This window comes from Barbus barbus, assembly GCF_936440315.1.
Source record: "Barbus barbus genome assembly, chromosome: 23".
NCBI classification, from domain to species: Eukaryota; Metazoa; Chordata; class Actinopteri; order Cypriniformes; family Cyprinidae; genus Barbus; species Barbus barbus.
Genome location: NC_136751.1, coordinates 21,891,523 through 21,918,542, shown reverse-complemented (window position 1 = coordinate 21,918,542; position 27,020 = coordinate 21,891,523). Strand labels below are relative to the sequence as shown.

Sequence of the window (27,020 nt, the reverse complement as noted above, 5' to 3'; positions counted from 1 at the left end):
ATGATCCAGAGTTTGGTGGAGCTTGTAACACCACATGTTTGCCATCAATAGCTCCAATGCAGTTTGGAAAGTTCCACCTTTTATGAAACTCTTTAGAGATTTCCACCCAATCTTGCGTTTCTGGTACTGGCATATATTCATTCACCAACACATCCCAGATGACCTTGGTGGCCTCATCCACAATTGTTGCTATGGTTGAAGTTCCCACTCTGTAGCTGAAAGCTATGCTTACAAATGAGTCTCCAGTTGCCAAAAACCTGTATTGAAAAAAGCACAATATTGGGTATCATGCAACTATAAATTATATAAAATAAGATATTGCAAACATTAACATCATGATATTCTATAAAGTTGCTTTGAAATAATATGTATTGTGAAAAGGACTTAACTCTTTTTCTGTTTTTAAACTTGTTTTCTCTGGATAGTTGAAGAAGTGAGAAAAAAATAGAAAAATCTCAGGGACAAATATATAAAAGAAAGGAGGGCAATGAAAGACAAGAATAGTGGGTCAGGAGGAGCAGACAGCCAGAAAGTCTGTAAATACCTTCACATCGTGGCATTCCTTGAGCCCCATGTGAGAGAGAGGCCAACAAGCAGTATCATGGTGGAAAATGAAGAAGAACAGGAAGTTATTCTCACACTTGAGCTAGTCACAGTGCAGATAGAGCAGGAAGTGAGTGATATCAGTACAACTGAGGATTCACTTGTTGAGAATGAAAACGAGAACAGCTCACAAATGCCTAAGCAAAGTACATCAGTTTCTCAGGTACCAATGAAAAGGCGAAGACAGCAGGAAATGTATTTTGAGTCACATGTAATTGAAAAGGTGGATGAAATCTCCAAGCAGCTTAAAGACTGTGGCGATGAGGATGAACTCTTCCTCATGAGTCTTGTACAAGCTTTTAAGAGACTGAGCGAGATACAAAAATCTACAGCCCGCATAGAAATTATGCTGGTCCTGCATGACATTCAGTTTAAAGAGAAGTAACTCTAAAAACAGTTATACATGTTCTGAGACACTGTCAGTCGCCCAACTGATGGATGATGTTCTTGGCTAGCTCTTTTGTCTAACCTAATGTTCTCATTTATGTAACAGGAAGTTTTATATATAGAGAGAGAGAGAATGCGTCGCGAACACCACCTCCACTGCACAAACGCTTCAACTATGAGAGAAAGTGGCAGCTGCCCGGTGATTCCACCGCTTGCCGTGTCCCGTGTGAAAGGGCCTTAACACTGCACGTGGTTGTGGTCCGGTGCGTTCCATGAGCGGTGGGTGTGACTGCAGGCAGTGCAGCGATCGTTTCCGCACCAAGTTTATCTTTGCTGTACTGCACGCACTGAATTAAAGTGACATGAACATGGATTGGCACAAAAATGTAGTATACTATAAATGCATATAATTAAATTCTACTGTGTTTCACAGTCAACACATATGGCTTTTTGGCTAGGTTTAAAGGAAAAGAGCATTTTTAGATAAACAAGGCAATAAAGCAAAGTTCTTTTATGAACCGCAGGATTGTCTATAATAAAGATTTAAATGCAAAAGAAAATGCAGTAGAGCTGACTGTTTCTGCCAGTCATAAGTTAATTTAGAATGTTTGTGATAACATAAGAAAAGTAGTTTAAATGTTTTGCCACTTGCTTGAGCAAGTAAAAAGCATTGAATAATGTGTTGCTTATACTGCATTTAAACACGTCTATAAAGATTGTATTACTTTTTTTAAAAAAGAATCGCAATGAAAAAGCATTTTCAGTTCAATGTTTGGATGTGAAATCAAAATAATGGATAAATGTTGTGTTTGTGGTAAACGGATGGATCAGTAGTGGACTCAGGCTTGTGCTGTGTGTAAGCTTTTCTGCAACAACTGCACGATTGTAAAAACAAAAATGCACTGGATGATCAAACATTTAGGTGAGATAAAAGTATATTTTTGATGTGTAAAAAATGCCTCCCTCCACCCCTCAAATTAAAAAAAATCCTCTCTCACAAGAGTCACCTAGAGGGGAATTCCCCACATTTTCAAAAATGAACTTCAGGCACTGAATAAATGTCTAAAAATACTGATTGGAGTATCAATATAAATAATTCTACATGATAAAAATATGGCTTTAAAAAGATCGGTATCAGCAGATACTGCTTTCTGTGATCGGTGATTAGCCTCAAAAATCCTGATCGGAGCACCCCTAGAATATAGCCTTTCATGCTAATATGATGTACAATAAAAACATAATATAATATGAGGTGCATGGTGTCATACACACACAAATATTAAAATAACGCAATGAACATTAATTCAACATAAGATGTAAATTAAAACCATAATGTATATAACTGATAAAACTAAGAAGAAACAATGAATTCAATAAAAAACATTGCATGTGAGCTGGTACACAGATGACTTGTTCTTTTTCACTTCTCAAAACAGTATTTTACTGTAAAATTAGTTGAAACATCCCATTAGATCTGTTCAACTTTTTCACTCATATAATAAGTAAATATGTTGTTGACCAATTAACAGTTTTGGCAGTTAGCAGCATTTTACAGTCTTTTACTGTTAAAATTACTTTTATATATTATTATTAATTAATTAAGTAATTAATTTTTTTGGAGCTGATAGCCTTGTGGGATAATTTTATTTATGCTGTAATTTGATAAAACTGAATTGGTTTCCCTGTTTTATGTGTGTGTTTTTCTGCACATGTACAGATGACAGAGGAAAGGAAGAATAAACAGAGAATTGGCTTCCTGGGACCATCACAGATAAACCGTCATATCCCCCCTGCACACTGAGGACTACTCATCGTACTTCTCTACACACACTGACACACAGCTGCTGATGTTCACAGCATGAACAACACTACACTTATGGTGATATCACACTTTACATCATGACAGTTGTCCTGTTAGATCCAACAGACTTGATCGTCGTTTTGTAAGTGTTTTCCCATTTAGATCTTATAGACGGAGGACGTTTGGAAATATACAGAGTGTGTTTGTTTGGAAAATCATGAACCCTGTGTGTATGAGAGTTCACATCACATGACTCAGACAGTCTTTGGAAGGGTTGTATGATTTTTTTTTTTTAAAGCGTCAGGTATTAACTGCCTCACATTTTAATTGTCCTGTCCATAACTGGAGTATTGCTGTAATTCAATGTGGACTTTAGTCTGTACTGGAATAACTGGAGAGATAAAGTGCCTTCAAACAATTTAATATTTTTTTTATAATTCAATTTCACTATTACTTTAATGAAAGATATAAGACTTGGAAATACTATCATCTCATAATCAGACAGTCATGTGACTGACCTAAACGCTAGTCTTAACTCTTAAATGATGATCATTTTTATTGTGTATTTTATGTTGGAGATGTGTCTAGCATATTTGTGCTTGCCTTATATAAAGTTGTACTGAAAATAATAAAGAATTTATATTTGGTATTACAATGGCAATTTGATATTACAATTTTTTTTTCTAATATTATAATGGTATCTGTAAGCCCATCCAACAGACCTATGACCTATTTATGAGTCGTGACCCACCAGTGGAAGACCACTGTTCAGGAGAGTAACCTGAACTTGAGCCTGTGACAGTATTTTTAGAATAGTTCCTTCTTTTATTTTTAAAACAAATATAGCAATGATTTTTTTTTGTAGCTTTAAATTGGCACAATTAAATATAAGATAAATATATTGACTATATAACAATAAAAGATAAAAAAATGTAATATTATTAGAATATTTTTATTCTAATTCTAACTCTTTATTCTTCTAAATATGTAAATCTATAAACTTGTACATCAAAGAGAGGTTAAACTAAATGTTTGAAGAAGTCAAGTCTAATTTGTATGATGCTGATAATTATTTCCATTAAATAAAATATCTGGAATAGTTCACCCAAAAATGAAAATTTACTCACCCTGAGGCCATCCGAGATGTAGATTCATTTAAAAGTTTGCATGACATCACTTGCTCGCCATCGTTAAGGCATTTAAACTGATTCAGAGAGATGACCAACACTTAGCTTTTCATTTCACAAGACGTTAATCGATGGACTGAAGTCTGGCCAGTGGATTGTTGTGATGTTTTTATCAGCTGTTGGGACCCATTCACTGCAGAGGATCCATTGGTCAGCAAGTGATGTAATGCTAAATTTCTCCAAATCTATTCTGATGAAGAAACAAAGGGTGTATACATTTTCAGCCAATTTTATTTTGGGTGAACTGTTTCTTTAACCTATGGTGCTCTGGTGTTTTTCGGGTACAGGATTCTGCCTAGTTACTTGAGAGTGCAAAGACTCACGTCTGCTCATGACTTCACTCTGGCACGAGTTAAAATTAGCCCCTGACGGCTCCATTATAGCCCACAGCTGTCACTAAGCAGGGGAAAGTCCAGCACGTCTGGAATGCTCCATCAGGCAGAAGACAGTTAGTTGGATAACCGCCACTCTTCACTAACTGATCGCTCATCTGTCGACAGGCACGTCTTTCCAACATGAAACAGGAGCAATTAAATAGAAACAAATGTCATGGATATTGACCTTATGTAGCCCCGCCCCTTTTTAGCTCTGTGCTTGTTGTCTTCCGTTTGTAGCCTATTTCCACAGTGATCTCACGGATTTATGAATGAACCGCACGTTTTAAAATCTTACTGGTCTACTGACATTTGTTAAGACATTTTCTTTAAACTTTACAGTGCTCACGATAACTTAACTCTACATAAATCCACTTTAGGCAGTGATGCCTAAACCATGAATATGGTTTAAATACAATATTCTAAAGATGGTGAAGTGCTTGTTTCGCTGAAGAATAAGGTCAATAGCAGTTATTCAATAGTTTATCATGTCATTTATACTACATATAAATTCAGTTTTCCCTCAGTGTGCATGTCGATATTTAAACTGGTTTGGCGTGGACATTTGGGCTTTGCGCGTCCCGAGTTCGAGTCCCAGCCAGGGTTGCCAGGTTTTCACAACAAAACCTTCCCAATTTCTACTCAAAACTATCCCAATCACAGGGGTAAAATACATGTACTTGGCGAGGTTCTGCTGGTAAAATTTGCATTTTAGGGGCTAAATATCACATTATTGGGATCACTTAAACCAGATGAAATGAAAAACAACCCGCGGTAACATTGTTAAATTAGCCCAGTTCCGCAGGAAAACCGCAGACAAACACTGGTCCCAGCTCACAGTCCTTTTCCCATTCCATCCCACTCTCTACCTTCCACGTCGCTTCCTGTCATCGAACTGCCCTATCACAAAAAAATGGCAAAAATAAATCTTTAAAAAATATTTGCTGATAATAAGATTTGATCCACGCACAGTCGTTCTCACAGGTCAGTCATGCAGGTGTGCAGTTATTAATGCAAGAGAGTGAACAACATCCTGCATAAACACACTCATTAATCTAAATATACCACCCTCCCTTCTTTCTTTTTGCATGTGATGGGTCTGCATGTGATTGTACGTGTTGTTGTCATGCTGGTTGGTCGGAGAGCAGATGAGATCTGTCACATGAGCTCGTATCAGAGCAGCGAGAGATCGGCCCTGCTGCACTCTTTCTTAAAAGCACTGCAAATCAAGGGGGATTTTTCATTTGACTCAGCGTTCCTGCTTAAATTAATAGTGTACGGAGTGACTCGCTGAAGTTCTGCTGCAGAGACGGAGGAGATCTGCAAGAATATGGTTCTGTTACAGGAGTAGTCCTCCCAAAACATTTTGATTATGCCATTTATGTATCCTGATGAAATTACAAACCCCTTTGACATTATGCTGTGGAATGCAAAAGATGTTTATCAAAATGTTCACGCTGCTCTTTTCCATACAGTGAAAGAAAATAGTGACCATATCTGTCAAGTTAAAAAATTACAAAACCAAGTTTGATGATTGATTTATTTTTTTGTCCCCTGTATGGGCTTCAGCCCATGGTCACTATTCACATTACAGATTCACAAACACCGTTCTTTTCTCTTTTTTTTTTAAAGAAATTAATACTTTTATTCAGCAGTGATGCATTAACTTGATCAAAAGTGACTGTAAAGATTTGATAATAAAAGCTGTTCTTCTGAACATTTTATTAATCAAAGAATTCAGAAAAAAATATCATGCTTAGTGAAACTATTTTTAATACTGATAATAATAAGACAAAATCAGCATATTAGAATGATTTCTGAAGGATCATGTGACACTGAAGACTGGAGTAATGATGCTGAAAATTCAGCTTTTCCTTTAGAGGAATAAATTACATTTTAAAACAGCCTATATAGAGAACTGTTCTTTTAAAGTTTTTACTGTGTTTTTGATAAAGCCAAACTTTTGAACTTTTGAACATTACTTTACAGGATTATTCACATACAATAAACTATAAAAATGAACAAAACAGTTGTTCATTGTTTACTCATGTTAGTTCACACTACATTAATGTTAACAAACACAACTTGTGAATTTAATAATGCATCAGTAAATGCTGAAATTAACATTAACTAAGATTAATAAATGCTGTAGAAGTATTGTTCATTCTTAATTCATGTTTACTAATGTTGTTAACTAATGTTAATAAATGGAACCTTATTCTAAAGTGTTACCCATTCACATCATTATGGATCCAAAGATGGCATATTTCTGTTTGCTTGACAACATGAGAGAAACACATAAGTATAAAAATTTAAAAGATATGCAATTGAATGATGAAGGAGAGAGGGTTATGTAAATGCCTTTTATTAGAAATCAGCTCAAAGGAAAGATGAGTCATACAAAGCTTACATGTATGGGTGGTTTTTTTTTTCTGTGCTGAAGCATCCTGTTGCATCTCTTCCAAACACCAGACTGAAGGTCTCTTTAAAGCAACAGACTCTTTTAACACCTCAGACAGCTCTCTTCCTGTTGGCAGTGCTCAAATCACTCAGTTGTTTTAATTTGGTTTACAAGCTTCATTGACAAGGACTTAATAATAACAAACAGAGATTTTTGGTTTGATTGTCAGGCTTTACATTCGCTCAATTTTCACCTCACCACAAATTTCAAATATGCAATAGACCTATGTAAAATAAAAATAAAAAGGTTAAAGGCCATTTGCCCTTCTTAGATTACATGAATCTGGATGCAGTGACCTGCTGTTTGTCAAAGTACCCCTTTGAATCCCCCCAATTCCTGACTGACTGCTGTTCACTGGCTGTATGAACTGTGACTTCAGTCCACAAGCCCGTCCAGCCTCATCACTGCACACACCTATTATTTCTGACTGCTGTGTACACACTACTTTTGTTTTTTAAGTGCTCTAGACAGTTCTTAAGATAAAGCAGTACTTTAGTCAATTCATTGATATGTTATATTGTAGAAATCATGTTTCTAATGTAAGAAATGTTAAAGATTGTTGCTTCTGTGTGTATTCCCATGAGTGTTTAATATGGCTTATTAATAAACTAGAAGTTATAAATAAAATCAGATTTGTAAGTCTAACAGTTAGAAACCAATAATTTCCTTTTTTATACTATATTTTAATTTCTTAAAATTCTGTATGTGTGTGCGTGTATACATCTAATCTATCTATCTATATCTATATATATATATATATTTATATCCTATATGCATTCAACAATATATATTGTTTCGCATAATAAAAAATGCAAATATGAAATCTAATTTAATGCATTATATTTTACATAATTTTTAAAATATTTTAATAATCCCAACAGTAATTGAACAACCAGGAATTTTGTCTCAGAAGCAATGAATGCACCTGAAGTTAGAAAAAGGTCAATGTGTGAATAATTGTATTTTAAGGTGTTTTGGTTTTTTTGACTAAGCAAAATTTAATACTGGCAATTAAAGGAATTTTTAGGCATGCCATTACCAAAACGATAACAACCACAAAAACAGATTGTGTCACTCAGTTTCCTAAAATATCAGGTCTCGTTTTGCGTCACTTACTGGTTTTATAGATAAAAATACTCTCCTTGGCAGTGGTAAAAATAAACAGTTAACCTCGACAAGCCGAAATTTTCAAACAGCCAATGTAGAAAAATACAATAACTCTAGATTGCATAAAACTTTCCAAAATATTATAATATGGCAATACAAACACAGACTCATTCAGCCGCTTTGATAAAAGTTCACATGGCATAAAACTCCCAGTGGTGCAGATATTGCAGCAAACAGTTTCTTCCCTAAAGGCACAAACACTCCCACACTCCACATGTTTACTTCTCCAGAGAAATCTCTCTGTGCCCTAAACGTTCTGCCAATTCTGGACAGAAGGAGATCCTGTCTGTAGCCCAGCGAAAAACACCTGGTACCTGTGCTTCCATATGAGGAAGGCCCCCACCAGGCAGACGATAGCCTGAGCCAGGTTCAGCACCATCTGCAGGAGGTAATACATGGGTAGAGTGCTTACGATGGCACTGCAGTCTGTCACACCACTGTAGGAGAAAGTGCGGGCGATGGGATCCTCAGGGTCCAGGGTGCACATACAATACTCCCCCATTTCCTTACAGCTGTAACTGTTAGTCAGGGTGTAATGGTAGCACTGGAAGGCGATGACCACTGCGGAAATGACCAGCCCCATCGTGCACAGGAAGAAGTACAGGAGCTGGGCAGAAGTGAGAGAGCAGTTACAGTCATTTGTGATGATTAAGGCAAGGTGCTGGAAATCAGATTTAAATAGACTAAAATGCCTATTCTTGTTCATTTAAAACCAGCTCAATGTTCTGACTTGATGACTCAGGAATGTTACTGCCAATGTGAATTGGCCATTAAATATTAAAAATATGCCTAATTACAGAAACAGATGACCTGAAAATTTGGATTTTGTCATTAGCACACTCACACCATACAGACCTAGTATTACTTTCTTTATGTGAAATGAAATGGGAGATATAGCCAGAACATTCACCATACAATAACAATGATAGTGATTTTAAACGTAAAGCTCCAAAAAAGGCAAAAAGTTTTTGTGAATGGCAATGAAGAACCACAACTGACAATGTGGGTCACATGACAATGATAAAATGACAGATGTAGTATGTCCAGATTTTCATTTATACTCAAGACATTCATGCTCATTCATACAGAGCTTGTTTTTTTTTTTTATATGGTCACAAAGTAACTACTTTCAAAATAAGTATACCTACTCAGAGAGCATGCGATTTCGTACATAGCCATACTTGCATTAAACCACCCCATTTGGCATTTTTTTAAAATCAAGTCATGATTCAGCTTAAGTTGTAAACCTGTGTCCAAAAAAATGTATTTGGAATCTAAATCAACATAAAATCAAATTGCCGTTTCACTCTTATTATCAGCTCACTCGTTCCGTGATAGCACACGTACATCTCAGAGACGTTTCCTCATCTGCAATACGTCTATAGAACGTTTCCTGTCAGACGTTAAATACACACTTATAGAATGTCTTTAAGAAGTTTATGATTTAGAATGTATGTACAACTGATATTTTAAAGACGTTTATCAGATGTTTGTACACAGCAGATGCTTTCTAGATGAAGCGCTCTTTAACAGACATCTTGCAGATGCACGTGTTTCTATCTGGATTCGGACCTCATCTCAGTTCAGTGAGAAGGTGAGTTGTTGGAGAGCCACCAAAATCAAATTGTGAGGAAAAAACAGTTAGAGCAGTTTTGTGAACCACTTCAACTGATTCGTTGAAAACAACTCAAAAGAACATTGTTAATTCATTCAGAAGACTTGGAATATTGATGTATGAGTAATATGGCCTACTATTATTATACTATAATGATGCTTTTTTGGAGACATTTAAATCACTTTTCACTTCTGATGAATGGAAAAAAGAGCTGCATGGACATTCATATCCTTGTGTGTTTCACGTAGGCTATATAATAATAGTGGGTTGGAATGACATGGACTGAGAAAATGATCATTATATGGTGCCATAATTTTGATTTCTGGATGAATCATTTCTTTAAAATGCAAAAGAATTGTATAATTCTAGGCCTGTTGCTGCTACCTACTACATTCCCATGCTCTCAGAGCTAAGTTGCAACTCTACGTGTTTTAAAAGCATTTACATATGAGGTGCAATTATAAATCTCAGTTCATCCAAAAACTGCATTTATTTTTTACCTTTACAATAAACTGAGCTGATGCTCTCTCATCAGGCACTCTGGTGATGCAGAAGAGGATGAATCCCAGCAGTGACACCAAAATCATCTGCAAAACACAACATAGAGTATTTTTACAGAGTACCACAGTGATGACATTTTGTTGTAGGCCAACACGGAAATTAGCATCACCCTGGTTCCCTCAACAAAAGCCCAATAGGATTTGCGCACTGGCTTTTGGATTATTGCTGAAAATTAGCTCTGTGACAAACATTTATTATTCTCACACGTTTTGTTCATCATGATAACCTTCACAAATGAACGCAATGTTAGAAGTCAAAATACAATCGCAAGAAGTAAAAAGCCAAATGTTGGCTTTAAACAAATTACATCACAATCACATGACTTTATGTCACCATCTCTAAACATCGGACAACTCTTTCAGTCTTTATTTAAAAAACATTTTCTGAAGAGTTAGCAAATGCCTTTTTCAGAAATTAAAACTTTAAAAACCACAAGGGGGAATTACTAAAGTATTTTATGTCGTAGAATAAAACATGAAAATATCTTGAGCTTGTATTAACCATCCCTGTTGGCATGGCAGCTGGTTTAAGCTGATCCTGAGCAGGAGCTAGTTGCTTAGGACCAGTTTAGCACCAGCACATGACCAGTTTAAACCAGCTCATAACCAGTTTATAAGTACAAGTTTAAACCAGCTCATTTCAGCTGCCATGCTTCAAAACACATACCTAACCAGCATGTTCTGTTTTTTTCAATAGGAACAGACCTTATTTCAGGGATTTAACTAAAAAAACATTTAAAAAATTTTTTCTTTCAGGACGATGGAACCAGAAGTGCTAAAATGCTAACTTTAAAGTTTTGGCCTACAAAATATGGAGTCCCTGGAGCAATCTATAGACTGTGAAAAAAAGAAAAAAAGAAAAGCAATCTCAAAAATCTGCTGGAGCTGGTTGCCTTAAACTTGCTCAACTTTTTTTTTTTAAGACCCTAAATGTACAATATATAAACTAATCATACATGCTAATCCAGTTTAATAGGCCGATTGGAGGTTGATCATCCCAGAGTCTGTTGTTGCAAAATGTTGCCATTGTTGTCATGAACACATACCAGTGTACTGGGTAGCTCTAATCTCATTTGCAGTGCAGCAGACCTCCTAAATTCTCTGCGTCTGCCAGGCTTGTTATGAGCCAACCATAACCCTTATTGTAATCAGCATTGTGAAACTCAGCATTGAGTTGTCATCTGATAATATATTGACTGCCGTTGCAAATTGAATAGCTTGACCCTCCACCCTCCGAGATATCTTTATCTTTCACGCTTTTTATCTCACTTTTTCTTCTCTCTCTCTCTCTGTGTTTTCCCTGCTGTTTTTCTCAGCGTGATTGGAGTCTTGTGACTAACGTGTGGTATCTAATTTGATTGTTTTTCCCAGGATCTGAGGCAGAGAAGTTTTGGTGACCTCAGCGTTTTTCCTCCAGGAACAGCAGCACTGGTCTCGTGAGGCCTGAACTTGAGATACCAGAGCACACCGAGATGTGTCTGATCTGCCTTATCGCTCCAATATGTGCGTCCACCAATTTAAATGTGTGTATCTGACATAGAAATCTCATAAAACTTTGTTTTATTGGCACGATAGCTAATGTTTTACATAGTTCTATATTGGGTTTGTGTGGCATTTAGAATTGAACAGAGACTGTGTTTCGTATTTTGTTGAATGCAAACAGGATTCAAAATTGCAATCTGTATTAAAAATGTAAAGAAATTCAAGCGCAATTGTTAAAAAGGAAGCCAAATTTGTAACACTGTAAAAAAAGGCTATATTGTTAACATTATTTAGCTACCATGAACTAACAATAAAAATAGTGTTAATTTCAGTATTTACTTATGCATTATTCAAATTAAAAGTTTATGTTAATATTTTTAAAAAAAATTATTATATTCTCTTAATATGATTTAATGGACCTGAACTAACATGAAGTAAATAAACAAACAAAAAAACAGGTGTATTTTTCTAAACTAATATTAGCAAAGAATATTAAATACTGTACCATATGCATTGCTCATCGCTCGATATTAATTAATGCAACAACAAATGGGACCTTATTGTAAAGTGATACTGCAAAGGTTTGTCGAGACAAACCCTGAATGTTTGCTTGATACAATCGTGTTCAAAGGTTTTGAAGAAGTTATTACATAGATAAAATATTGTATTATCGATATCGGACAAGATTGTTGAGCAATGTTATACAAAGATTCTCTTTTTCACTTCATCATCTTGTGTACTTTTAATTAACACAGGTATTTGTAATTATTTTTGCAAGTGATTGACCATAGGCCTATTGATCTGAGCTTCTGCATGATTATGTTTTGGAAACCAAAAACATTATTTGTTGAAATTTTGGCAATGAGGTGCATATTAAATTCAGATTAATGAGGCCTATGAATAATCAGTTCCAAATAAAAATATAAAACCTGTACAAATTGAGAGAGAGAAAAAAAAAAGACTGAATTCAAGATTTAGTGATAATATAGCATAACGAGAGACTCAAAAGCAATTTTTAAAAGACGTGAGGTTATTTTTTGGCTGGCAACTCCAAATTAAAATGAACAAGTGTTAAGTAATGTAATTTCTGTAAGTACACAGAGAAAAAAAACAGATGCATGCAATGTTATCATCATGCATGTTTCAGCCCTCTTTTGTTGTCATAAGGCCTACATGACTGGACATGCATGTCTGCACAGAGGGATGGCTTTGAATCATTTGAAGATTCATTTTCTATTTATAAAGGTACAGTTTGATCTAACTCTCCTGTGATTCTCAAACAAACATACAGCTGTAGCATTTTAGTAGTATTTTCAATTAAGGAACCTGTGTTGTTTTTAAACTTTAAATCTATTTTTCGCTACAGGCTTCTGAAACTAGATACTTTGCACGGATACTTTGAAAATCACCGCTGAACAAGCCAAATCCACTGAGATTAGCATATAAGATTGTATCCTTTTCCAGATTTGCAACATGACACCCTCAGTGATGATTCTCATAACAGCGTTAAAACTCACGAGTCTCTTTATAAATGTATTCATAGTTCTCACAATATGTTATTTTTGGACATGCATGCATGCTCTCTGGAACATTGTTTATGTATGCTTATGTACAGTATGGCAATGTGGCCAATGGATCTGATATGAGACGGCCTCATGCATGGCCCCAAAAGAGTAAACAAGGCATGCTGGGAGTTGAGGGAGAAGCAAAAGGAAGCTTACAATGATGCCGGCCCAATGGGGCGTCTCCCTGGCCAGCAGAGAGGAGCTAATGGCAACCATGAGGAAGGCCACAGCAGCTACTGCGACGCCCAGCAGAAGCTGTAACAGAGCGACCAGCAAAGGAAAGCGGCAGCCACAACATTTTTGGGCTCCCTCCAGCACTGGGCCTCCAGTTTCTGCTTGTCCCTTCTTCTCCTTGCCAGCGTTTGCGTTGCCTCCTCCAGCCAACCCCATCGGACTCGTCCCCAACCCCATAATTCCTCCCGTCTCGTGCTGAGATTCTTAATCTTCCTTTGAGGCCGACTGGACGTTCTTGCACTCGCCCTCTATCTGTTTGTCCTTCCTTTTCTTTCTCGCCTGGCGTTTCTTTTGCTCTCTTTAGCTGGACTGTTCCCTTGCCCTGCCCTTCCCCTCCCTCCTCACTGGAGGCTTCTCTCCCTACGCGATCCCTGCTCTTCGGAATCAGACAGGACTCTGAACTAATATGGAAAACATTTGGAGCAGATTCCACAAGAGCCACATATAGAGCACAGAAGAGGAGAAGGAAAGGAGGGAGGGTTGGAAAGGGGAGGGGAGACATAAAGGGGGACTCCAACACACGACAGCTACCAGTCTCCCTGAAAACTAAACAGGAAACAGGGATCTTACGGAGAAGAAACAATTCTTGTCTCTGGCAAACATGTGGGCGAGTGCTTGAGTCCTGCCAGCCTCCTGCAACACACTGTGCAATCTATTCATAACATTCTGGAGTCAGTCACATGATTTTGATGAAGTTACGTGACCCGCGGGCATGTGAGCGGGTTATAGTTAATCTCTTATGAATATTATGAGAGAGTGCAGATATGCTACGTGTTCATTTCACTTTGTGTTAATTATGGAGAGTCATTAACTACATGCAGGGCATGTTTCTTATAATGAATATGTCTGTATTCACCTAAACCCGATTCATATTTCTTTATATGCTGGGAAAACTCTGATTTATAATCTTGTAATGGTTTCATCTGCTAAAGCCTTCTAAAGGATGGATATTGACGGAATGTGGTCTATTTTCAGCCAGACTATATTGAGAGCATATTCTATGTGCTTTTGTGTTATGTCACACCTCGTTTCAGATGGCATGTATAGGCAAAGCAATCTCAGTACATCGAGATGTTAGTTCAAGCTAAACATGCTGCACATAACTTCAGAGTTCTTCAATTAAAATTATAAAGCTGCAAATAAATGATTTGTCATAAAATATTTATCATTAATATTTTCTTAGTTTGTTGATAGTGTATAAAAAAAACTGAAACAGTTCATCTCAATTAAAATATAGCAGGCAGTCTATTTGCAAATTATAAAAATATGTCTTTAAAAATATATTGAGGAAATGTAAACACTTTGCAGGTACAATCAAATATTTATAGAGATTACTAATAAAATATGATTGCATCTAATAATTAAATATTAATTTATAATATTATTAATAATTATGATTTTCTCATCAAGCATAATTATGTTTTCCCCAAAAGATATGAATTATTTTGTCATGATAAATAATATGAAAGCATCATTTTGAAAATGCATTCAGCCAATGTGTCTCTAAATGCTTGGTTACTTAGTTTGCAGACCTTTAGGGATGTCCTAAATTGGAAAGGAAAAAAACAATGTTTTTATTGTTTTATGCCAAAAAGATAGGTAGCCTACTTCAGACTATAATAATTCTAACTGGTTTTATGTAAAAGCGATAAATGTCAAAGATATAGCCTATCCTCATTTAGATTAAATACTTGTAAATAATATAATAAGTAGGTATTTCACATTTAGATGTGTAGATGTTATCATCGAGAGCTAAAAAAAACAATTATTTTAACGCGTCTGAACGATATGCTGTGGTTTTATTTTTCAGCGTCTCTTCAGCAATAAACTGACAACTTTCAAGCCCATTTAATTCCCAGACTCTGGAGCTGGTGCAGTTTACACGTGAGTCAGCGCGCGGTTCCTGGTGAAGGCGCGCCTGCGCTGTAGTCGCCACGCGCAGAGTGAGTGCGCGAGAGTGTCAGCTCAGGCGAGCGCGCACACACATCATCATTCAGAGGTGCTGCGCGAGATCGGACACAACGCACTGCCGCTCCGCTGATACTGGATTAATAAACCTGATTGTAGAAGAAGCACGCAAGAAAGTGGGACAAAGTTATGGATGAAAGAATACCGAGAATGCAGGGCAGACAGTTCCTGGATCACGCGGATTTCTTGGGGTAATTTTTTTTTTTTAATTAACGCAAATGTTCCGTTTATTTATTTTTTTAAATGTGTGAGATTGAGGACGAAATGATTAGATTCGCATTTTCAAATTTCTTTTTTTAGGGTTGAATATTCGTCTCTCTACATGTGCAAATCCAAAAGAGGAGTGAAGAGAGAGGAAGGAAAGGTAAGCAAACTGTGGACCCGTGATGTCCGTCAAGTTCACGTTACACTTTGTGTCTTAATAATCCGAGTGATAATTATTACTTTAACCAATTTTGGCAACGGCTAATACATTGTATTCGCAGGACGCATATAAATTACCACACAGACTGATCGAGAAAAAGAGGAGGGACCGAATAAATGAATGTATTGGGCAGCTGAAAGATTTATTACCGGAACATCTGAAGCTTACGGTAACTTAAGTCAACTGAATTTTGTTCGGTCTTGTTAAAATGTGTTTTGTAATTTTACCTCACCAGCATAAGGAAAGCAAGAAAGTAGAGAAATCCGATAAATGTTCGTATTGTCTTTCAGACTCTAGGACACTTGGAAAAAGCGGTAGTTCTCGAGTTGACGCTGAAGCATTTGAACGCTTTGACAGCTGTCACAGAGCAACAGCACCAGAAGATCATCGCTTTGCAGAACGGTAAATTACATAATGTGCAACCCACACAATGCAATCAGAGAAACATCAATATCACATCAAGTAAAACAGTAAATGGAGCCTAAATTACAGCACTTTAACTACAATTGCTGCACATATAGCTGCAATTATGTATATACTTTTTTAAATATGAGTTTTGCTTATCTATGTTGTGTTTTATAGAGCACTTTTTTGTTGCATGCATTAATATATTTACTATCTGCCTGTCTGTCTACCTATCTATTTATTCATCTATCTTGGTTTTATTTTTTTTTTTTATAGGCTATTCATTATCTTTACATTCATGTCTAAAAAATCAACACCATATGTTTATTATTAATATCTATCTATCTATCTATCTATCTATCTATCTATCTATCTATGTATATATCTTGGTTTTATTTATTTTCTGTATATATTCCTATCTAAAAAATCTACACCATATATATGTTGATTACATTTATTTTTAATATCTATCTATCTATCTATCTATCTATCTATCTATCTATCTATCTATCTATCTATCTATCTATCTATCTATCTATCTATCTATCTAGGCTATGTCTATTTGTCTGTTAATTTTCAGTTTTTTATAACAGGACTTTTGTCTCTCTTTTATGACAGGGGAGCGGTCGTTGAAGTCCTCCCTCCAGGCTGACTTAGATGCGTTCCACTCAGGCTTTCATGCATGTGCCAAAGAAGTCCTGCAGTATCTGAATAAGATGGAGAACTGGACGGCGCGTGAGCAGATGTGCACGCGTCTCATCAACCACTTACACAAAGTTTCCGCACAGTTCCAGCCGAGCGCAGGGATCCTGCAGCGGCCGTTGCCAGGCGACGACGCTCCAGAGCGGGACGTGCAGAGAGATACTCAAGCCAACTGCGTCCCTGTCATCCAGAGGACTCAGAACCTCGAGCTTAACGAGAACGACACAGACACCGACAGTGGATACGGAGGAGAGGCAGAGAAAGGCGATGGCAAATGCGAGAAAGGATGTGACACGGCCAAAGGAGTTAAGATCAAGCAGGAGTTCGGAGATGAACGTGTCACCAAAAAAGCCAAAATGAACTGGTCCGCAAACGGCGCGTCAGATTCCACCAATACTCGGCCGGACGTTGCGTTAATGAACTCTTTAATGGGAATGGCGGGTGTTGGTGGACAACAGACTCCCTTTTGCATGCCGTTTTACTTCATAAATCCGTCTGCAGCAGCATCGTACATGCCTTTGTTTGATAAAAGTCACTTGGAGAAGTTGGTGTATCCAGCAGCGGCTGCGCTGACCACCCCGTTCCCGTGGCTTTACCCCGGGATTCCCACGCATGCCTCCGCTGCAGCCGCCGCTGCCATCGCTTTCCCCAATGTGCCCACTGACAAAACCTCTGGATTTAATGCAGCATCCTTAAAAGACGACGAGCCGCCATCTCCTGAAGGTGACCTGTCCAACGAGGCCGTCCTGGCCTCTCCTGTGTCTGGGGATCATCATGGCTCAGAGAACGATGCCATTCATCAGCCCCAAAGAAATGAAAATGATGGTACATAAAGCTGATCTTTTGCCCTTTGAGTGCACACTAGTTTGCTTGTAAAATTGCTATTTATCTGTTTATCCTAATTTTATTGTCTTATTGTGTATTTACTATAGTGTTTCTATGGATTTCCAAGCAAAGGCTGTTCATTTTTTAGTTTTTTTTTAGCACTATTACGAGGACTCAAAATTTCAAAACAAATTGGTTTATCTTTTTTTAGGGGAGAATGGGGGACATTGTAACAGTCAGTGCCTTTTGCACTGATTCCTTTAAGATATTTGAATGAAAACCCAATTGATGGCAATTTTGTTTTGTTGTTGTTGTCTCGCCATCCAATGGCATATTAGTATTGACCGAAAATGCGTGAAATCTCAGACTTTGCTCTGGATTTTTTTTCGTTGTTGTATTTGTCTTTTTTTTTTCCTTTTTGATGAAGAAACTTAGTTTAGCGCAGTACATATTAACCTTCTTTAAGCTAACGAACGGCGCTTATCCTAGCGGAACGTTCTTTTCAAAGATTTGGGAAGTCACATTGGACTCTTGGATGTAATGTTTGATATTGACCTCAAGCAGGCTGGTGTGACTGCTGCAGTATTTGTCAGATACATATAACTTTCTATTCTATTCAGGTTGTCGTTTGCTCTTTTCAAAGTTCAGCGCTTGAAAGAGTTACCTACATACCTCAACATACCGTAGTGTTTGGGCCAGGACTCATTTCTTAGAGATGCTCCTCTGGTAGGGGTGGTGACGAAATGTTTCGAGCGATTTTAATTGGACAAATGGTGTAAGCGACAACCCTCAGATGTAATGTTACAGCAGTCCCCGTCTCTCTCTCCCTCTCCCAAACAATTAGTTTGAATCCCTTGTGAAGGAAATCAACACTCCAGATCAGAATGGCAGGAACCTGTCAGTCATCACTGAGAGTGCTTTGCCAACAATCTGACATCATTGTCCTGTGTCACCTCTAGCAAAAATGTACAAGGTATAATAGCACCTTATGGAACTTTGATATTGAATGTAATCTGTGTTCTTTTGGTAGATATAAAAGTTTGTACTGTATATATTCTGATAAAAGTAGTTATTTAATCCAGAGGTAAAGTGCACTTTTTCTTGCCTTCTCAGTTTCCTATAACACAATCCTCACTCTTCGTTTTTAAGCCAATGCCCTTTGAACTGAAACTATGATATGTTTTTCTTAAGGAAATCTCCTTAAATACAAGGCAAGTGTTGGAATATATGTATCTATAAATGTATGACATCATAATACTCTTGAGCTGGTATATTCAAACATGTGAGCTGGCTCATTTTAGTCTGAGACAGCTGTTGAAAAGTATGTAAGGTAAAACCTTAAAAGAGATGTGATTATATCAAATGTGTTTTGCCTTTTCTGAAATATTGTCACCATTCATGACCTCTAAAAGCTAAATACGTTTGGGTCATGCTGTGTATTGTACAAATGTTGTGGAGCACTGTAAAACAAGACATGAATAAACATGTAAACGGACCTTTTAGATTGGATAGATCTTAACAATCAGTAGATCATGGAGGTTTTATTGAATGTGCTTATTTTTTAGACCTGGGTTTATGAATGCATAGGAAAAGTGATGTACCAGCTGCCATTTATTTCTGCATTGTAACACATTTCATAGGCCCTATAGTGTCTTTGCCTCAACTGTCATTTGCCTAAAAAGTGGCATGTGGATGTATATAGTTTGTGAATATGCTGTATGTTTAATGTTCATGTTGTAGAAGAAATCTATGGATTTTTTAAAGGATAAACTGAGCGACTGCTGCACATTTCCTTAATGCTTTACACATTTGCTGTTTGAAATTATGCAGCTCAGTTGTCAAATAAACATAAGCTCATGTGAACAAAATGCTATCACCCCCCTCATTCATTTCAGCACCCAAATGCACATGATAGTTATACAGTACACAGTAAAACACTTAAACAGACTGATAGAATCATTCAGACTTCATTACAGGTCAAAGTATGCATATGACACTCGGTCCATTACAGTGTTATTTTCAATGTGAACTGCCCAACAGATTTTATGCATAATGAACTATTAACAAAGGCAGCTAGGAAAAATAAAAAACAGTTACTCTGAAACAGTCTCTATGAATACTTCTAAGGAGTCATCCATAACATTTGGATCAATAAATATTTATAAGTATCCTGTGATGAGTTAAACTGTGGCAATTTATTATTTGTTTACTGTCATTAATCAAAATGTCAATAAAATTAAGACTTGATAGCCCCCCCCCCCCCCCCCCCCCCCCAAAAAAAAACTACTAAATTACATTTTATACATTTAATGAGCTTGTTTATGTTTTGATGTTGGTGTTTTTTAGTCAAATTAGTAAATTTGAAAATCAACTGACATGAGATTATCCATGGATATTAATCCGAATGCTTATTTGTAAAATAAGCATGATTGCTCATAAAGTAGGTGTTTGTAAATCATAGCTTGTAGGAAATAAATAGTTTAACCCAACAGCAAGGACTCAGCTACTAAATGCTAATGTAAACATTTAGCTATAGATTTAACACACAGTGTGTCTTATGTAATAGACTGGGTTGTGATTAACAGTGTTATTCCAGTTGTAGCAATTAACTGGAAAGAGTGCTACATAGTTACTTCAGGACACCCATGTTGGGGACGTGAAAAGTGATAATGGGCCATTTGGTTTTATATTTCAGCATTCAGTTATGCTGTGCATGTTAAAGAACACAAACTCTTGCGAATTTGTAGATTCTGCTATCAGGACAGTCCCTCGTCACATTCTCAGACTGCAGTGAGAACATTATCGAGGTTACACTGACATCTAGTGCTAAAATGGCAAAGTCACATGTCATTTGAATGAATGAATGAATGAATGAATGAGTGAATGAAGGAATAAGATGAGAATAAGATGTAGGAAATGTGGTGTCCTTAGTAAGTAAATGTAAGGGAAACATTGATAAATCACACAACTATTTCTCGGTTTAGCATTTTAGTGAACTGCTCAAAAGGTCCTCAATCCTATGATTTGTTAATAGTTAGACATTGTTTCAATAGCTCTTTCAACTGTAAACGTATATAAAATATCAAGTTTATGTCTGTGTGGGTTTTATTTCAATATGTATTGTTATTTATCAGTTTAATAATACATATATAAAATGGAAATAAATTGCTTTTAAATGGACAAATTAATAGACATTTACATTTTTTATTTAATTCATGTTATAAAATGTAGTTACATAAAGCAATACATTATCTTTAAATTGGAAAATAAACTGACCTTCAAAATTGACTGTTTAATGTTTTTACAAATAGTAGTATAATAAATAATTTAAGATGAACATTTTAAATTTAATTTTGAAACTAAATAGCTATTAAATTACATTAAATAAGCTAGGTCTATTAACTAAAGTGATTCATTTATTTCCTTTTTTTAATTACAAAACTGATAACTTATTCCTTCATTTTTATTTTAAGTGTTACTTCTAGTCCCGCATAGCTTTAGCCTATGCAATATGTAAATGGTATAACTAAATTTAATTAAAATGATCAGGACAAGTGTATAATATATAAATATTTTAGATGTATTTAGCAATGTGTATTAATATATATAGGCCTATATTGAGATATTTAATTTGCTCCTATATTTAGGCTATAGTATATATATATATCACATTTCTTTTAAATTAAAAATGTGTTTAATTTGATTTAATTACATTTATTACATACACAAAGTAATTAGATTAATTACCAATAATTCAATCTTTTGACGCCCTTATCTAATGACCATTTCTTCAGAACATTTATTCAACCTCTGATTGCGCAGAAACCAGCGCAGCCTTGACGTTCTTCAAAGCCCATCACGTGACTCTGAACAAAAGTTGCTCGGCAGCACGATCGCGTCAGCTGACTGCAGCTTTTTGTCCTACATATCAGCTGACAAACAACACTATCAACACTACTCCTCAGATGCGTTAACAGGTCCTGACAGCTCGCCAACATGAGAATCGCTTGTCTGCTGCTAGCTGCTGCCTTTTTCTGGACGTCCGACGCGATTGTACGGTAAGGTCGAACAAACAAAATTAACAACAACAACAACAACAACAACAACGGCGACACAATCCGATCATTGCAGCTAAACCACACAGTGTGATCTTTCAAGTGGGTTAACGTATATATTGTAGTCTAGACTGTTTTAATATAAATTTATCCAGCAATTTAAACAAACAATAGTTGTCTTTTAAAAGTGCGTTTTCTACCGTTAACGTTATATATTTTTAAACTTATGAAAACGCTGTCTAGGTAACGTTAGGCAGCTTAGCAGGTTTTGAGACACAGCCCTTCTGTGAACGATTATAAGCACCCAGAGGTTGTTGTAGGTCTCAAACTAGACAAAGAGACTGATCGTTTGTGACTCAGCAGAAACTAAAAGCTGTTTATAGATCAGGCCCTTTCAAATTCAACCTATAGAAATCCAGTTTAGTGCACTTAAGCTGATAGATCTCACCAAAACACGTGGATAATGTATCAGTTACACAAGGTCATTAATCACTTGATCTTAGTCCTTATTGTGGAAGCCCTTGTTTCGTTCTGGCTTGTTTTGAATGTTAGAAACTGACCTGATTTGTCTGTCTTGAAGTTGACCACCCTATCAAAGTCCAAAACGGCAGATTTTACTGCATCACATCTTGTCATATACATGCAAAGAGTGTTTAATTATCTGTTAATATAATATATGTATAATCTGTTTCTTTCCAGGATTCCTCTACAGAAGTTTCGTTCCATCAGACGGACACTGAGTGACTCTGGCAGAGCTGTAGAGGAGCTTGTGGCCAGTTCTGCATCCTTGAAATACAACCTGGGCTTCCCGGCAAGTAATGGGCCTACTCCAGAAACCCTGAAGAACTACCTTGATGTGAGTATTGGATGTAAATGTAATTTCCTGTGTAGGGTGAACGTGGTTTATGGTTTTTAATCCACATTATCTTGCACATTGAATTACAGTAAATTACCTCTAATCATATACCAAACATCACTGGTTGCCAGATAATTTTATTTTCCTCAGAAGATCTCTAATTTGAGCATGGTAGTATAGTAAATCAGATCATTTGTTGTCAGAGGCATCATGTGAATGTTTGTGCTCTTTTAGACCGCTGAGATTACACAAAGCTGTACATCCAGGAAGTTTCAAAAATGAGGACAAGCAGTTGTTATAGTTTAACCTACAATCCTTTTTCTAAATCATGTCATATGATTAATAAATTCCACTATGTCGGCAAGTAGGAAAAAGTGAACTTGAAACCTGTTCTGTCGTTATTCAGCAAAAAAAAGGTGCTTGTTCGTTTCCTGTCATAAGCTGTAATGGACAGCTGATGGTGTGTTTGACTGTGTCAGACAGCTGATCATGAGATTGTTTGTCATGCTTCTCTAACAATGACTCTACCACAGCAGGCCACAACAATCCTCTTTGCCAATAAGCAGCTGATATTATTACCAGATATAATTTTGTAAACAAGCTTAAGTAATTGATGCAAGTTCTTTGGGTTGAAAGATCTTATTAATTTTTGCATGATATAGCTACATTATGATTCAAGAAAAGGATGTCTTATTCTTTTTTAATCTTTTGAAGTCAATTAATGTTACAAAAAAATTAATAATATAAACAATTCTGAGATTGAGTTCACAGTGAAACCAAAATCTTCATAACAGGCAATATTTTGTAGACATAAGATTTTTATTTTTATTTTTCTGAAGACCTAGTATTTCTAAACTTGTGAGAAATAGTTTTAGACAGTTATGGTGCTGAATTTTGAATGATTCGAGGGTTTTTGTTTACAGGCTCAGTACTATGGCGAGATCGGTCTTGGCACTCCTGTCCAAACCTTCACTGTGGTGTTTGACACAGGATCCTCCAACCTGTGGGTGCCCTCGGTCCACTGTTCCCTGACTGACATTGCCTGCTGTAAGTCCACAGAGAGCCTAGGCATCTAAGATCTTTTGAATTATTAACTGTAAATGCACACAATTTCATTTTGAAGTATTTATTTATATCAAGTTAATCATGGTCTAGTGCCAATAAATAATCAAAAATACAAAAACACATTTTTATCGTTTATTGGCATTAGACCATGATTTACTTCATGAAAATACTTCAAAATGAATTCTTCATAAAACAAGATGAGGAAAGGCGAAATGTTGCTCAACTGTGTTTGTGGGCTGTTTGCAGTGAACCGGGTGCATGTTTGTTCCTGTAATCTGAACAAGAACCTGTCAGGGACTATATCTCACCCTTTCAGACTAGTTAGGTGCATTTAACTCTTGCAGTTAAAGAGTCTTGCCTCAGTGACAAAGTGCTTTATTTGCTGTAAATAATTGGTTATTTCTGTATGTTTAGTCAAATATGTAGTGTACTTTCTACCGAACACTCTTTAGAAATGAATTTTTACCACAAAAAAAAAAAAAAAAACAGCCTGAGTGCCTCAACTTTATATATAACTGAAAACATTTCAACACAAATTTAGATTTAAAACAATATTAAATTAAGTTCTGTTGTTCTGTTAGAGGATAAAGGCCCTGGCATGTAAAATAAGGTTAATAATTGCTCTTTGAATGTTACGTACAGTAGTTATATCAGCATGATACATACTTTTAATTAATTAATTTTTTTTAAACCCTGTAGTGCTTCATCACAAGTACAATGGGGGCAAGTCAAGCACCTATGTGAAGAACGGGACTGAATTTTCCATACAGTATGGTTCCGGAAGCTTGTCTGGTTATCTCAGTCAGGACACATGCACGGTAGGAAGTAACGAAAAAAAAAAAGACTTGTCACCTTAAATGGTGAAAGAAACCAATCTGTTACTTCTCTTTTAGATTGGGGATATTGTGGTTGAGAAGCAGATATTTGGAGAAGCTCTCAAACAGCCAGGAGTGGCCTTCATTGCAGCCAAGTTTGATGGGATTCTTGGCATGGCTTATCCTCGCATCTCCGTGGATGGGGTTCCTCCTGTTTTTGACATGATGATGAGCCAGAAGAAAGTGGAGAAAAATATTTTCTCTTTCTATCTGAACAGGTACATACATTTTATTTAGGCGTTTTTCATCTGTCTCAGGATTTTATGAAATAAATAATTACATGACAGTTTATCACAAACATGCAGTTGTAACATTCAGGCCTGATTGTTGTGGATGACCCTGTTTTATTTGTCCGACAGAAACCCTGACACCCAACCTGGTGGTGAGTTGCTCCTTGGGGGCACAGACCCTAAATATTACACTGGAGACTTTAACTACGTGGCCATCAGCAGACAGGCCTATTGGCAGATTCACATGGATGGGTGAGATAATGTTGTGTCCTTGTACTGTGTAATGCAGTGGTCATCTTATTTATACAAATGTTTAGAAATCAAAGGTAGGAAACGGGTTTAATTTAGGCAAGAAAGTATCTCATTTAAAATGATTAACCACTGTTTCAGCCTTTCTATTATGCAATACTATTTTACTTAAATGCATAAGTGACAACTTTTTTTTTTTTTTTTTTTTTTTTTGTGGTTTTTGATGCTCTGTTCGGTTTAAGATTTTTAGTTAATAGATCAAACATGAAAGCTGTATCTGTTGCTAACTTAAGATCTAACGGCTTGTAAAAGCAACATAAATTTTTTCACACAAAAATTGCAGTGCCTTTGAAACAGTGTATGTTCATTTAATCTGAAAAATGGAATGCATGCATATGTAACACATTATGTAATATGCTGGTCTGTCATGTGAGAGGCAAGAATCTTACCACTGAACCACCAATGCAGAAGATCCCTGTAACAATAATCTAGTGTTGACGGTGCTGTGTGATTGTTTGTGTAGCATGAGCATCGGCAGTGAGTTGACACTGTGTAAAGGAGGATGTGAAGCCATCGTGGACACTGGAACGTCTCTGATCACCGGCCCAGCTGCTGAAATCAAAGCCCTGCAGAAGGCTATTGGAGCAATCCCTCTGATCCAGGGAGAGGTACTGCAACTTTAAACGTTTATATAATTATTGTCACTGAAGCATTGTGACCTAAATAGATATCTATTAATGTGAAATCCAAATAAAATATAAAATATAATTTCTTTAAATCGATTTTACTGACCTTAAAATGAACTCTTTATTTATTTATTTACTTATATAGACTGGTCAACAAAGTATGCATTCTTGGTGTGTTGTTATTAATGGCAGCTTATTTATTGAAATGTATGTTTTGATAATGTTCTCTAATTAAACATGTTTTCTCTGTAGTATTTGGTGGACTGTAAGAAAGTGCCCACACTCCCCACCATCTCATTCGTCCTGGGTGGAAAGACTTACTCACTGACTGGAGAACAGTACATACTTAAGGTCAGTCCTGTTGTTTTGATCCAGCACTTTGCATCAGCAGAATTCTGAAATCGAGGTGTTGTTTGCGAAAAGGTCATGCATGAGTCAGAATATAAAAAAAAAAAACAACATGTACCTGGAATTTTATTTTCTTGTAAATTGCATGCAGCTAGCCAGTATTGGGAAGGCAAAACACTGAAGGGATTTTGGCTAATCACAACAACATTCTGAAGATGGTATCTCTCTCTGTTTGTTTGTATGTGTTTACAGGAAAGCCAGGGAGGAAAGGATATCTGTCTGAGTGGATTCATGGGCCTGGATATCCCACCCCCCGCTGGACCCCTGTGGATTCTGGGTGATGTGTTCATTGGGCAGTACTACACTGTGTTTGATCGGGAGAATAACCGAGTAGGCTTTGCTAAGTCAGTATAAGCTCAACTGTAGACCTTAACACTTAAGGTGTGTCATGAGAGTGATAAGAAATCTTGGAATCTGTCAACATCATCTCTACTTAAATTATACTATAGCGGTATGATTGTTGTTTGCACTGCTTTTAGCTTTCAAATGTTTTTGTTTTAAAGATGCATGTGGAGATGATTTGATTCAGGGAAAAGTCAAAAAGATGACAAGTTACACTCATTTGGTTTTTAGCAGAGGCTTATTTGAATATGTGATTGTAACACAAGGTTTTAACACTTATTTTATAATTGTCATGTCATTGATTTTAGACACTACCCGTTTTAAGATTTTTGTTGAAAATGACCTTCCAATGACTGAACAAATCAGAATTGACAATATGGACAATAAAGGTTTTAAACCCACCTATGTTGTTAAACCCATTATGTTTTATTGCTGGTCTTCAATGATAATGTCAAGTTACTTTAATGTATTTGCACCAAAAAATTATAAGGATT

General features: G+C 36.4%; 3 protein-coding genes and 1 pseudogene across 4 annotated transcripts in view; 3 read left to right on the top strand and 1 right to left on the bottom strand.

Annotated features, from left to right (window-relative positions):
- The window catches only part of LOC306843023 (inositol 1,4,5-trisphosphate-gated calcium channel ITPR2-like), a 92,585-nt pseudogene extending 89,794 nt beyond the window's left edge, over positions 1-2,791 (top strand). Inside the window, exon 55 of the transcript in view lies at positions 2,708-2,791. The product of the transcript in view is annotated as an inositol 1,4,5-trisphosphate-gated calcium channel ITPR2-like (transcript). The remainder of the gene's footprint in view (positions 1-2,707) is intronic.
- Positions 2,792-7,670: 4,879 nt separating this feature from the next.
- On the bottom strand, positions 7,671-13,788 carry LOC306842772 (sarcospan-like). Its single transcript, XM_079373833.1, has 3 exons — positions 13,359-13,788; positions 10,096-10,182; positions 7,671-8,587 (listed from the first exon to the last, which is right to left on the bottom strand). The coding sequence occupies exons 1-3, from the start codon at positions 13,611-13,613 to the stop codon at positions 8,228-8,230; spliced, it is 702 nt and encodes a 233-aa protein (XP_079229959.1). The 5' UTR covers positions 13,614-13,788; the 3' UTR covers positions 7,671-8,227.
- Positions 13,789-15,398: 1,610 nt separating this feature from the next.
- Positions 15,399-19,861, top strand: LOC306842701 (class E basic helix-loop-helix protein 41-like). Its single transcript, XM_079373715.1, has 5 exons — positions 15,399-15,595; positions 15,705-15,768; positions 15,890-15,997; positions 16,119-16,230; positions 16,852-19,861. The coding sequence occupies exons 1-5, from the start codon at positions 15,534-15,536 to the stop codon at positions 17,766-17,768; spliced, it is 1,263 nt and encodes a 420-aa protein (XP_079229841.1). The 5' UTR covers positions 15,399-15,533; the 3' UTR covers positions 17,769-19,861.
- Positions 19,862-21,601: 1,740 nt separating this feature from the next.
- On the top strand, positions 21,602-26,927 carry LOC306843185 (cathepsin D). The gene is made up of 9 exons (XM_079374492.1): positions 21,602-21,818; positions 22,515-22,671; positions 23,595-23,718; positions 24,436-24,554; positions 24,630-24,829; positions 24,971-25,093; positions 25,614-25,758; positions 26,029-26,127; positions 26,377-26,927. Exons 1-9 carry the CDS (start codon positions 21,757-21,759, stop codon positions 26,536-26,538), a joined length of 1,191 nt encoding a protein of 396 aa, XP_079230618.1. The 5' UTR covers positions 21,602-21,756; the 3' UTR covers positions 26,539-26,927.
- Positions 26,928-27,020: the final 93 nt, after the last annotated feature.

Bases quoted from the DNA above. Each gene is read 5' to 3' on its own strand.
- LOC306842772 (XM_079373833.1), bottom strand. From the start codon at position 13,613: ATGGGGTTGGGGACGAGTCCGATGGGGTTGGCTGGAGGAGGCAACGCA. The intron at 10,183-13,358 runs GTAAGCTTCCTT...TGTGTTTTGCAG, and splicing joins CCCATTGGGCCGGCATCATT to ATGATTTTGGTGTCACTGCT. The intron at 8,588-10,095 runs GTAAAAAATAAA...ACTTCTGCCCAG, and splicing joins CAGCTCAGTTTATTGTAAAG to CTCCTGTACTTCTTCCTGTG.
- LOC306843185 (XM_079374492.1), top strand. From the start codon at position 21,757: ATGAGAATCGCTTGTCTGCTGCTAGCTGCTGCCTTTTTCTGGACGTCC. The intron at 23,719-24,435 runs GTAAGTCCACAG...TAAACCCTGTAG, and splicing joins CCTGACTGACATTGCCTGCT to TGCTTCATCACAAGTACAAT. The intron at 25,094-25,613 runs GTGAGATAATGT...TTGTTTGTGTAG, and splicing joins TGGCAGATTCACATGGATGG to CATGAGCATCGGCAGTGAGT.
- LOC306842701 (XM_079373715.1), top strand. From the start codon at position 15,534: ATGGATGAAAGAATACCGAGAATGCAGGGCAGACAGTTCCTGGATCAC. The intron at 15,769-15,889 runs GTAAGCAAACTG...TTGTATTCGCAG, and splicing joins TGAAGAGAGAGGAAGGAAAG to GACGCATATAAATTACCACA. The intron at 16,231-16,851 runs GTAAATTACATA...CTTTTATGACAG, and splicing joins GATCATCGCTTTGCAGAACG to GGGAGCGGTCGTTGAAGTCC.